Raw genomic sequence first — 13,090 nt, 5'->3', positions numbered from 1 at the left:
GTTCATTAACATTGTGTCAAAGTGTTGGCCTCACTGGTGAAAAATTAATAGGGTTTTAAAAAATCAATAGTGGCAGTAATGCAATGAAAGTTGGTGAAATTTTAAAAATGTCAACTGAATTTAAATGACACAATAAAAAAAAGTTCAAAAGTATTTTTATTAAAATAACTAGTTTTATTGGATAGTACTATAGCCCCTAGAAAACACATAGTATCGTCACCGTGGAGCAGACCTGCCGAAAACTTAACAAAAACAAAAATTATAAACACCATTTGACAGACCGCGAAATTTAAAATGGTTTTATATTGGATTTAAAGTTTGTAGTTTATATACAAAATAGGGAGTTTTAATTTGAATAAAATATAAAATTTAATCAATAAAATCTTATTTAATAATCATTAGTTATATTAATTGACAATTAATTGACTTTAAACAAAAAGACAACGCCAAGACCACCTGACAACAACGATTTACGCGCTGTCAACTCTCTGCTGACACAATTTGGTTCCAAACTAGGGGAATTTTTTGCGTTACCAACTGCATTTGCTCCACTCGTACAACAATGGATGACGGTACTATGTATTTCTAGGGGCTATAGATAGTACGACAAACATTAAGAAGTGTATAAAAAAATTGACAATGTTGGCTCACCTTACTCTCTATTGTCAAAATTGACATGACTGAAAGTAACATTTAATTTAAGTCAAAATTTGTAATTGATTATTATTAAAATATCATAACCTAAATTTTTTGAAAGTGACGTGGCGGCAAGTACCGCATGACTATCAATAATTGAAGCAAATTTTTGGGTTGGCAATTCTGAATTATTGACCACGGCATTTAGAGTCGACAATCTGACAAGAGAGCGCCTAAAAACCAATGAGAAGATGGAAGCTACTGAATTAGTAATCAGAATTTCAATTTTACATCAGGTGTGCCATCATAAAATTTTAAATATGTTGCCAACTTCACGAAAAAATCATGAACATTAATAGTCACTCGGTATTTGATTCAGGTTCGGTTAATTCTACTGCCAACTGAAACAATATTTTTACGCTGTAGTAGGCTTGATATGGCCATTTAAATCAGAAGATACATTAGATTAATAATAATTTGTTACTAGAATTAAAATAATTTTTGTCATTTTTGCCCTATGTTATAATAATAGAAGCATCTGAACCATAAAAAAACGTCTTAAAAGCGGTAACTGTCCAAGATTTATATACCATATGATCCAGAAACAAAGTCGCATTGAAATTTAAGGTTAAAAACATTATGTTGGCAACACTAACCGTTTTAGATTTTCGGTTAAGTAATTTAGTAGTATTTTAAACTGTAGTGTGAAGCGTCAGACTTAATTGCACCACATTTAGTCATCCCCTCCATAAAATTGATGACGTCATCTCAAAGAAATCGGGAGTTTTTTTGCGAATTCTAGCCGTATTGCTGTGAAAGTTTGCTTCGGTTGTGGGTTCTGGTATTTGCACCTCAAAGTAACGTCACATTCTATCTTTCTAGGATATGTTAGGTACCCCGACATAGAAAAAAAATGAACTTCGATATTTCATTGAAAAACTCACGAACGAGGAAACTGTCTCCAACTTGCAACTATCATTCTTATTAATTATATTGAAACCCGACCCTCCAAGCGACATTCTTCAAGTAACACTCGCAAATGACGTACGAATGCATCATAACCGTGAATGCTGAAACTAAAATCCTTGTTATAATGAAAAATTCACCATATTAATAGGTAACTTTATCCTCGGCGTTTTCCAGCAACGGTATTAATGAGGCTGTCAGTTTCCTCTCCTGTGGTATGTCTTTGTAGAGTTAGAGGTCGCACAAGATCAACTAAAGTCCCGTATTCGCTCGAATTATTGTTTACCTTGCGTAAACCACTTGGCAGAATCTGCGTCCAGACAAACCCTGTACGATAATGTAGCGTATGTTTTTAGTTTCGTAGTTTTGTTTGTGCGCATGTGTAGACGATTAGCTTTCTCATCATTTCCAGCGAAGACACCAAGCACTTTTCTTCAGTGCGCCACACTTTCAGCCTATTCAGGTATGTTTACTATTGTACATAGGTGTTTACTTCCACTCGCTGCGATTGCATTGTCCTCAACGATGTTATTCTTGTTCTTAGAAAACGCTTCGCCAAAATGCAGAAGGAAATCGAGGAGGCGTGTAGAGACACGCGGGGGGTGTCACCAGAAGACTTGCAAGAGGGTTACGGACCTTCGTGCCAATCGACCATCCCGACGAAGGCCTGCGTGAAATTCGTAAGTCGCAGAGGGTTCAGACCGACCGGGAATAGTACATTTCACGGTTGCAGGATGCCCACGACGGCGAAGTCAACGCTGTCAAGTGGAGTCCACTGGACAGATTAGTGGCCACAGGAGGCGCCGACAGGAAAGTCAAATTATGGGAAATTTCGAAAGGTCAGTTGTGACGTTGTCCGTTTGTGTTCATTTTCATTTTTTTATATGGTTAATAAATGTTTCGTTTGCATTTGTGTTCATTATTTGGTTTCATGCTGGTGCTGGAGGTGGGGAGCTCGTAGGAGGCTTACGGAGCAAAAGTAACCCTCTTATTGTATAAAGTTGTCTTAAAAGATGTTATTTGTGTTGAGAGTGACAACATTCGTTTTTAAGACCTCCTAGGGCTCAGGTTTCATTTGCTGTATTTGAGTCAAAAGAGTAGCATTTTCTAGTTTCTTAGGTACATGTTTTATTGTTGTAAACACTACCCTGAAGAACATCTGTAACTGAGTGTCAAAAATTAGGTCGCTAGAAGAGCCTAAATTGCGTTATTTTCATCGCAGCAACAATTGTCAGTCCGCTCAGGTAGATACTGTTAGTCTACGTAGGTCAGATTACTGAGAGACACATCCGGATCGCAGGCTCGTTCAGGTCCAGTTAGGTCCTGTCAATCAGGCCAGGTCTGGTCCGATTAGGTCAGGCTGAGTCAGGTTACTGAGGAGAAATCAGAATCTTAGGTCCGGTTGGGCCTTCCTGTGACTTGGAAGAATATCAGGTCCGATTAGGTCCCTTTAGGTCCCAGTAGATCTTGTCAGACCAGTCAGGTCTGGTTAGATTGGGTTGGGTCGTCGGGTCGGGTCATAGAATCAAAATTTGACTGCTTTTCTGTGGTTTAAAATAACCCTAGAATCTCAGATCCGGTGGCAGTCCGCTTGGGTCGGGTTGGGTCAGGTTAGGTCCTGTCCGGTCCGGTAAAGTTGGCTTTCTGTGCCTTCCGAAAATCAGGTGAAGTCAGATTAAATCGGGTTAAATCAGATACCAATCAGCTGTGACCTGAGTGAAGAGACTTTAGAGCCCAAAGTCCCTGTGTCTTCCGCAGGATATTCAAACCTGCCCAGTCCGATATTTCTTCTCGAATAAAAACTTCATTCTCATGATCTTGATGACTGTACAAAAGCGTCTTAAGCGTGGTACCTGATCCAATTATGAATCTTTTGGTACCCATTAGCACCCTTTTGGTAAAGCAACTTTTTTGGGGTTTCGTAGAGGGTGCGGTCTTGGATGTAAAACTGAGTCTTGAAAATCAAGGTACAACAATTTTTTTTATTTATCTCCACAACAGTGACTCTGACAAAAAACCTGTAATAAGCATTTCCATAGACATTTCGATTATCTACAACTTTTGTCAAGAACTTTTCGTCGTAACACTAACAATAAAAAAGTTACGACCTAAAAAAATTTTAAATTTGGGGACGAAAAACCGAGGCGAAATAATTCTGATGTTGAGCCAGTTAGAGTGAAGCAAAAAAAAGCATTATAAAAGAAATATTGTTAGGTAACGAGGAAAAAGGATTCATGAGGAATAAAAAGGAAATAAGCAATGCGTAAGACTTAATTTTTCTCTTCCGCGTCAAAAACTCGCCTTGGTATCCTTTCACCGCCCACCTTTGTTCCAGGAACGTGCGAAAGCAAGGGAATGCTAGTCGGGAGTAACGCCGGTGTGATGGCCGTGGACTTCGACAGCACCGGGACCTTAATTTTGGGCGCTTCCAACGACTACGCCAGCCGAGTGTGGACCGTGGCGGACCAGCGTTTAAGGGTAAGTTTCGGCTTTCGACCTCGTGCTCAGGTACTTGCCGCATGCATCACTCAAACCCAACTCTTCGTTTCCTGCTATTCCGTCTATAATTACGCGGTAACGGTGGTACCGCTCGCAAAAATCATTGATTGATGGGCGCCCTAAACGCAATTAGTGGTGTGAAAATTGCCGGAAGTGCGGTTCTCGAGTGGTAGGTGTCTAATTCCTCCAGGAAGCGCACGGATACACTGCCTAGGAGTCGAAAGCGAACTCGAGCGGTCTCCAACAAGTGTCCACCGCCCCCGCTCGGCCACCCTGTAGCGCGTAGCTTTATCGCGGCGGTTTCCGGGCCAGCGGCGGCCTAGGCACGACATTTATTTATTATACTTATGAGCGAATAAACGAGTCGTTCATTTGTTGGCCAGGAGTTAATGAAGATTACAGCACGCTGCCATAAATTAACCCGTCTGACACCTGTTGGGTCCCGCGTTTACATCTCCACGCATGCACGTCATCTTCTTCGTTCGTTTCACGTGTTCTTCTTCTTCGTGGGCAGGATTTTCGCCGATTTATCGCTCCCATTAGGCCGTTTTGTCGGAGAAATTCTATTACGTACGAAAAATGAAATGTGACTGCTCGGAAAAATTAGTGGCATTAATTTAATAGATTGCATGGCGGCCATTTGTTTCATTAACAGCTTGAAATCTCTGCATGCTTTCCGCTGGATTGTAAATCAAAGAGATAAATGCGCGGATTTTTTAATTGCAAATTTTGTGGGAGTGCGGGTCGTGACATCCGATGACAACCGATGTGTTAACGGTGCGCTGGTTTCGTTTAAGACTTCGATATATCACGACGTGGTTACAGCGTAATTTACGTGGTTTGAGGGGAAACATGGCAAATTAGCGACTTCTTAGTTTCGGTTCGTTAAGAATTTACCGGCGGCTGTAGAACGTGTGTTACCGAAGTGACAACACCTCGGTATTTTTAAACTCCGACTTGTGTACTATAGAAATTGTTGGTCAGAGTTGAGCCTTGTGTCAATCCATGCTACTGCATCGTGTTTACATCGCTAACCAAACAGAATTGGATTTGTGCGTTTAACATAATCTGTTTCGTCATCATTGTAATTTGAATCATCGTTATTTACATGATTAATTGGTAATTCATATTGGGCGCCTGCGATGACTCTAAATACAGGTTTTCTCTAGACGGCTTCATCAAAATCGACTTTAAATTAATTACATTAGTCTTGCACAAAATTGATACAAGCATTTGCATCAGATCCACCGCTGTAAAAACCGGTCGATTTTATAGAGTCCCGTCATAAAACGCGACTTTAATACCACACTAAACCCGGTGTATTATTAAACCTGTATAAATAAATGTGAAATATAACGTAATTAAAGCAAGTGTGCGTTGTGTAATAAAACTACAAAATGTATAAACCTGGTTAGGTGAACTGCTTTACGGGTGATTTATCCAGGTGTCGCTGCAGGCGCTGAAGGTACAAAACTATTCTAGTCTATATTCTAGTGTGAAAACATCAGAAAACTATGGAGCAAGGTCTAGTAAACCCCTAGATTTTACAGGATTTTTCACTATGTCCAGTCATATCAACTGCATGACTATCATAAAATTTTCTATAGTAGATAATACGTGACAATAGGTAGCAGGTTTTGTCATGCGTCTAACTATTCCCGGGTTTGGAACCCATTCCCGACTTCCTTTGAATTGGTCCCACTGGATTTCCGTTCTGTATACTATGGACGTCTAGTTATATCTTAACAATACCAATACTAGTGGTCAATGAGGTCAGGTCAGGTCAGGTCAATGAGATCAGGAATTCAACCATTTTTCTAAAATCGATAACATTTTCAAATCGAATTTTCTGGTACCATCAACAAGAAATGAAGAATGTGCCTTATTAAGAAGAGAATAACGGAATGTGTTCCCATTTCGAATCCTGGTCACGGCACCACAAACTGGCCATTCCACTCAATTTTAAACTAATAAACGTCAAATCATCGACTTTGGCCATAGATTGTGTAAGAAGTGAAGGACCTGCAGTGTGTTTGTGCTTTTTTAACTTTTTTTCGGATTGAGTTCTTTTTTTTTGTATACTGGTCACGGCACCAAAAATCGGTTTACTCTGTTCATTTTGTAGGGTAAATATCGAATAATAGACTTACGACCGAAAATTGTGTAAGAAATAAAGGACCCGTAGTGCATTTGTACGTTTTTAGAGACAATATGGCGAAATGTGTTCCCTTTTCGAATCCTGGTCACGGCACCAAAAACCGCTTTGAAGTAAAATCCGTGTGATAATAAGTTTACCGCGAGAGAAGCTGTTTCAGAGAAATTAAAACATATTGATATCCCCTAAGAAATTGATGACGTCACCTCAAAATATTGCTGAATGAATCCTACCTTAAATGTGCAAAATCTGATGAGTCTAGACTTGCGTTTTATGACTGCATTAATATTTTTTAAATTTGCTTATACAGGATGTCTAAAAAAATTAATTTATAGGTACTGTAGGTCTTACTCAAAGTGGAGCGTTGATAAAATTGGGTATTTGAATAATGTCTGTACTCCACAGATAAAAATATCTAATATCTGTGGAGTACAGACATTATTCAAATACCCATTTTAAAAAAAATAATGTCTGAGTCAATTTATTTTATTGATTAAATCAAGAATTCCAAAACTGAATACTTTGAAATCTTGCAAACGTTTTAAAATTATTGTAAGCATGGTAAATTGTTAATCAAAATATATCTAATATAAAAAATTAAGAGAACAGGTGGGTGGGTGGGGCTAAGTTTAACTTTTTCCTACAGAATGTTCTATAAGCAAGCAATAGCCCCGCCCACCCACTCCCTCTTCATTCCAGTGATTACTCTTAATATTGTTCAGTCATTTACCAAAATCAATCTTATCTTAATAAGTAGTCGCCCCGCCCACCCACCCTTTATTTTCTTAGAGGGTATGTCGTTTGCCACAGTCAGTCTTATCTTAGCAAGTGCTAGCCCCGCCCACCCGCCCTCTATTTTTTCAGAGGATATGGCGTTTGCCAAAATTAGTCTTACCTGGGCAAGTGCTAGCCCCGCAAGTCTTTAATTTTTCTGAGACACCCTCTATAAGTAGATTTAAAAAATATCAATTATATATTAAAAATAAATCACAAGAAGTATGAAGTCATCATGTTTTTCACATTTAAAATAGAATTATTCAGCAATGTTTTGAAGTGACGTCATCATTTTTTTAGGGGGGACGAGCAAATACGTTTTGATCAAAAATATATCTTACTAATGATAACTTGAAAACATTTCTAAGATTTCAAAGGATTCGGTTTTGCAGTTCTTGATTAAATCAATAAAATAAATTCACGCACATTTTAGACAGGATTATCCGGCCAAATTTTGAAATGTCGTTATCAATTTTTTGGATTACAAAGTTATTATGCTTACCATAAATTTAAAATATCTGCAAGATTACAAAGCATTCAATTTGGCAGATTCAAAATTAAATTGCAAAATGTTTTATAATTTTACTTAGTTATTTGCTGAAAAAAAAAATGAGGGAACGGGTGGGTGGGCGGGGCTAAGTTTAACTCTTTCCTACAGATTCTTTTATAAGCGAGCAATAGGTCCGCCCACCCACTCCCTCTTCTTTCCAGTGATTACTCTTAATATTGTTAAGTCATGTTCATCGGGAATTGTCAATTTTATCTTAATAAGTAGTAGCCCCGCCCACCCGCCCTCTATTTTCTTAGAGGGTATGTCGTTTGCCACAGTCAGTCTTATCTTAGCAAGTACTAGCCCCGCCCACACACTGTTCTCATTCTGACGATTTTATCTCTCTTCAATTGAGATCCACTTTTCATTCGGGTTAGACAAAATGAATCACTGAAATGGAGGCCGGGTGGGTGGGCGGGGTGAATCATATGTTCTTTTGTAAAGCGATACTGGGACCTAATAGAACGTAGGCTGGTAAAAAGAAGCGTTAATCGTAATTTGGAGTGAGCCGTTCCTGATTTAATCAATAAAATAAATTGACAGATTCATTAATTTTTTTGAGCCACCTGTATAAGCAAATCTAAAAAATATTAATACAATGATAAATCACGAGTAAAAACTCATCATATTTTGCACATTTCGGGTAGATTTAGGAATTTAACTCGTTACTATGGAAATATACAATTTAACATCTTTTTAGTTTAACAAGTTTTTATGAGTTTAATAGCGGCAATCTTAGCAAGTGATAGCCCTGTCCACCCGCCTCCTATTTTCTCAGAGGGTATGCATTTGCCAAAATCAGACCTATCTGAGGAAGTGTTAGCCCCGCCCACCCATCCTTTATTTTCTTAGAGGATATATGATTTGCCAAAATCAGTCTTATCTTACCAAGTACTAGCCCCGCCCACCCGCTCCCTATTTTCTCAGAGAGTAGTACTTTCTAGTACTTGCTAACTAAGATAAGTCTTATTTCGGCAAATGACATATTCTCTGAGAAAATGGGGGTAATAACAAATTTATAAACAAAACAGCAAAATTGCAAATAAAAATTTACAAATAAACAAACTTTTAAACATATTTATAAATAGACAAATTTAGCAACAAATTATAAACAAATTAATGAATAAACAAATTTATTAACAAATTCATAAACACATTTGGTATCAAATTTAGCAACAAAATAATAAATAAATAAAATTACAGACAAATGGATAAACAAACTTACAAAAAAGGAAATTTTGTAACAAATGTAGCAACATTTTTATAGATAAACACATTTAACAAACGATTTATATCTAAACACAGTTTTAAAAAAAGATAGCAAAACTTTATAAATGAAAGAAGATTATAAATTAACAAATTTCCAACAAATGTAGCAACAAATTTATAAACAGTTATAAATAAACAAATTAAGCAACAAACTTATAGATTAATAAATTTATAAAACAAATCTCTACACAAATTTGTCAACAAATTTCTAAAGAAAAGTTATAAACAAGTTTATAAATAAACAACAAACGTTTAAATTAATAGATTTAGGAACAATGTTATAAATAAAAAGGGATATAAACAAATGTATAAATAAAAAAATGGTTACAAATTTGGCAATAAATCTATAAGTAAATAAATTGTTAAGCATATATATAAATGTAAATGACATATCCTCTGAAAAAGTAGGGGCGGGTGGGCGGGGCTAGTACTTGCTAAGATAAGACTGATTTTGCCACTATTAAACTTGTAAAAACTTGTTAAATTTAAAAGATGTTAAATTGCACATTTCCACAGTAACGAGTTAAATTTCTAAATCTGATTGAATAGTTATTTTTTGACAACTAAGTCATTAATTTTTCTGAGACACCCTGTATAAGTAGATTTAAAAAATATTAATTCTATATTAAAAATAAATCACAATAAGTATTTATTGATCAAAAAAGTACCTTACTTATGATAACTTTAAAACATTTCTAAGATTTCAGTTTTGCAGTTCCTGATGAAATCAATAAAATGAATTCACGCACATTTTAGATAGTATTTATCCGGCCAAATTTTGAGATGTCGTCATCAATTTTTTGGATTACAAAGTTATTATGCTTACCATAAATTTAAAATATCTGCAAGATTTCAAAGCATTCAATTTGGCAGATTCAAAATTAACTTGCAAAATGTTTGATAATTTTGATTTTTTTTCCAAAAAAAGCGTTAGTCGTAATTTTTTTGTTGTACTACTTATTTGCTGAAAAAAAAAATGAGAGAACGGGCGGGCCTAAATTAAATTTAATTAATATTGTTCAGTCATACCAAAATCAATCTCATCTTAACAAGCACTTTTAAAGGAAACATGAAATAATTGACTTGTGGGCGTAAATTGTGTAAAAACTGAAGGATCTGTGGTGTTTGTCCCTTTTTAAAAACAATATGGCTGAATGTGTTCCCTTTGTAAAAATAGTCTCAATTTTCCATAGTATTTTCTGTAGCTATTTTTTTCTTTTTCTCTCTCTGTTAGTAACATTCACGTAGAAATTTCCAGAAATGTTGTAATAAAATAGTTTGGTTGTGGCTACTTTAAATTATCATGAAGCACATTCCTAATCCTCCACTGTTTATTTTCACAGATTCTATTTCTTTTCGATCTTTTTATTCCAATCTCGGCTATGGATTTTCATGTGTGGGCGCACCATAGGAAGGTAGAATTCTATAGGCGTCTAATTCCTCCAGGAAACATCTTTACGTACAATCATCGCACTAAAGCGGTGTGGGTGTACAATTCCTCCAGGAAACATCCAGTGACAATCATTACATATTAGTTTATTGTCGTTAAAATACCACCCATTAACTTCAAAGTGATTTATTCTGTCGCAGTTACTTTTACTGTTACCTGTATAAATAACTGGTGGGCAAACTAGGTACTAATTTATGTGATCGCATGACACTTACACTCTCTGGAGGGAGAGCATTCAGACTCTAACAATGACCGAATTATTGCATTATTTATTTAACAAGTCCGTTATAGTTGTTTATTTATCAGTTCATAGACCTTTAACATTATTCCAATAATTATTGATAATGAGTCTTGTGTATTTCCCACTTAACAAAAAATTTACTTGACCTATTTACATCAATGTCTACTCTGTTACCAGTTTTCTTTCCTCAGAATTTGTTCTTTAATTGCCAATTTATGTCATGTGAAATATATTCTCAACCCGCTTTCTTGGTATAACAGTAATTTTTGATTTGTATTTGACTGCCTTTAAACGTAATGTATGACCAATACCTGCTCATTTTCACTGTCTTGTAACTGTAATCTTTCTATAAATAAATGTTTATTGTTTGAATTTCTGTCTATTTTTGTTAATACTATATAATCCGGTATAGGGCTGAGGGTTCAAGTGCCGTTACATTGCTTATGACACTCCGTGCATGGAATTTTTTTTCTTTCCGGCGAGTTTCATTTACTTAACAATTATTTCACGCTTTTCTGCGTCGGTAGTAAAGCCGCATGAATTTCGCCTAGATAAAATAGTTCCCTTCCAGTATACGATTTCATTTCGTGCACATAGTTGGCATATTCGGCGACGCGCCGTCATATTTCGTCGTCCGGAATTGTAACAATGTTGTTTTGAGCGGTCGTAATGGCAAAAAGCACGCGTTATGTCTTTTTCCCTGGAGCACATCATCATATGTTAGTGACGTTGGGCGGAGTGGTCTGAAATATCTCGCGACTATAAAAGCACTCGCCGATCTAAAATAAAAGGGAAAATATCGCGGAAACCGTATTTCATCTCTGGCCTTTTTTTCGATGCGAAATATCCGTGTTTTTGTATGTTGTTCGGGTGTGGTCTGCGCTGAAGAGGCCGCCGGCTAACAATTATCCAATCTATTATATGCATGGGTAATTAAGAATAACGCAAATGCACAACATACGCTCGGTGTGTACCCAGCAGATTCACGTATCTGCATAAATCAATCATCGGGGAACTGATTTGTGAGATGGGATGGATGGTGGGTATATATCAAGAGCTCATTTGTGGGAGGAAGCGAGGGTTTACCACCGGCGAAGATGATCTAGGGGTGGAGACGCACCTCATCGCGAATGTCGATTCCGAGACTGAAAGATCGCTGCAAAGATTACAAATATGCGAGGACCAAGATGGAGCCCCACCACACCACAAAAATCATATTTCCAGCTAATTAAAAACGTAAGCTTGCTCTGACCTTATTGGAAATTTCCAAGTGGCTTCCAAGAGCTCCCGATCGTTTACCGAGAAGTACAGACAAAGAGAAGTTTTACCAACTCGAAGTTAGCAAGCTCAATAAACACAAATTTTCCGAACTTCTCACATACACACACGTACGGGCCTAAACAAAGTTTCTTCCACAATTTACTTACAAGGTTAATTGGTAAAAGGGTAAATATGTTTTTGATGTACCCTCATTGTGGAAATGCTGGTGTTTATTTAAAGTTCCTAACTAAACTAGTCAAACTATATAGGAAATTTAACGTTTAAGCTTACGCCTTTGCATGTGGCAGTTGATTATGTGCTTGTAACGGCCAACATCATTAATGTGACCTTTGGAATTATTCCCTTATGTTTGAGCTTTGGAATTTGTTGGAAATTTTGTTTGAAAGGTGGGCGAAGTTCTGTGGATCGTACATTTTAAACTAGATCGTCCACTTGAAATTTCAGCCTAACTTGCGGTATTCGTTAACTTATTTTGTTGCGGATTGTTCGCCAGGACACCCTACGTTGCGCTTTAGAACCATGGGGAAACTCCCAACTGTACACACATACACTTATGTAATATTGGTCCAAATAAATGAAATTATATTCTTATCATTGATTCTTGTTTGTATCAGTTTCAGTTCTTGTTCCAGCTTAAAGTATTGGGATGTTCATTGCAGTCCCAACTGCATTTCATTCCATTTTGAAGGGTCGATCCTGGTTAAATTCATTGTCCTTGTTGTGATAAGATTAAAAGATTTTCTTAGAAATCTAAATCTTCACGTAACACTAGGTTCTAGCTTTAATTACTTCATTTTTTGTGTTTTTTTTTCAATTTTATAGGACCCTAATCCAAAAATCGGGTCCTTTTGGATGCTAAAGTTACTTTAGTCTTTTAACCTTATTTTTAGGGTTCTCAATACCGCCGATAAACCTTTACTGACAATAGTTCTCATTTCCACCATATACCCAACGATTTTCGTTCTATGAGGTATGGGACCACAACGCCCAGGGAAAAATTTTGATCCACTGGTGTAGCATAAATCAGAGTAAATTAAACAAGGAGATCTTCACCAGGTTTCAGCTTTAATTACCTCTTTTTTTGCTTCTATAGAACCTTAACCCAAAAATCGGGTCCTTTTGGATTCTGTTGTTATTGTAGTCTTTTAATGACTAAATGAATTGTCCCTTTTGGAGGAAGAATGAAAGACGTGCTTAGAAATCTAAGTCTTCATGTGACACCAGGTACTGGCTTTAAATATTTCTTTTCCGTTTTTTTTTTTAATTAGA

At 36.6% G+C, this 13,090-nt stretch overlaps 1 protein-coding gene across 3 annotated transcripts in view; it reads left to right on the top strand.

Moving 5' to 3' along the window:
• The window catches only part of LOC135125191 (autophagy-related protein 16-1), a 408,090-nt gene that overhangs the window by 4,212 nt on the left and 390,788 nt on the right, over window positions 1-13,090 (top strand). For 2 of the 3 annotated variants that reach the window (XM_064050586.1, XM_064050585.1), the window contains exons 5-8: window positions 2,015-2,065; window positions 2,147-2,282; window positions 2,336-2,441; window positions 3,938-4,080. In XM_064050586.1, coding sequence (XP_063906656.1) covers window positions 2,015-2,065; window positions 2,147-2,282; window positions 2,336-2,441; window positions 3,938-4,080 — 436 coding nt within the window. The remainder of the gene's footprint in view (window positions 1-2,014; window positions 2,066-2,146; window positions 2,283-2,335; window positions 2,442-3,937; window positions 4,081-13,090) is intronic. The other variant, XM_064050587.1, reaches the window with a different exon arrangement.

Source organism: Zophobas morio, unplaced genomic scaffold (genome assembly GCF_036711695.1).
Source record: "Zophobas morio isolate AGI-343-1 ecotype UQ-CSIRO unplaced genomic scaffold, CSIRO_AGI_Zmor_V1 ptg000008l, whole genome shotgun sequence".
Taxonomy (NCBI): Eukaryota; Metazoa; Arthropoda; class Insecta; order Coleoptera; family Tenebrionidae; genus Zophobas; species Zophobas morio.
Note: the sequence above shows the minus strand (reverse complement) of the source record. Positions and strands in the feature narration are given on the sequence as shown.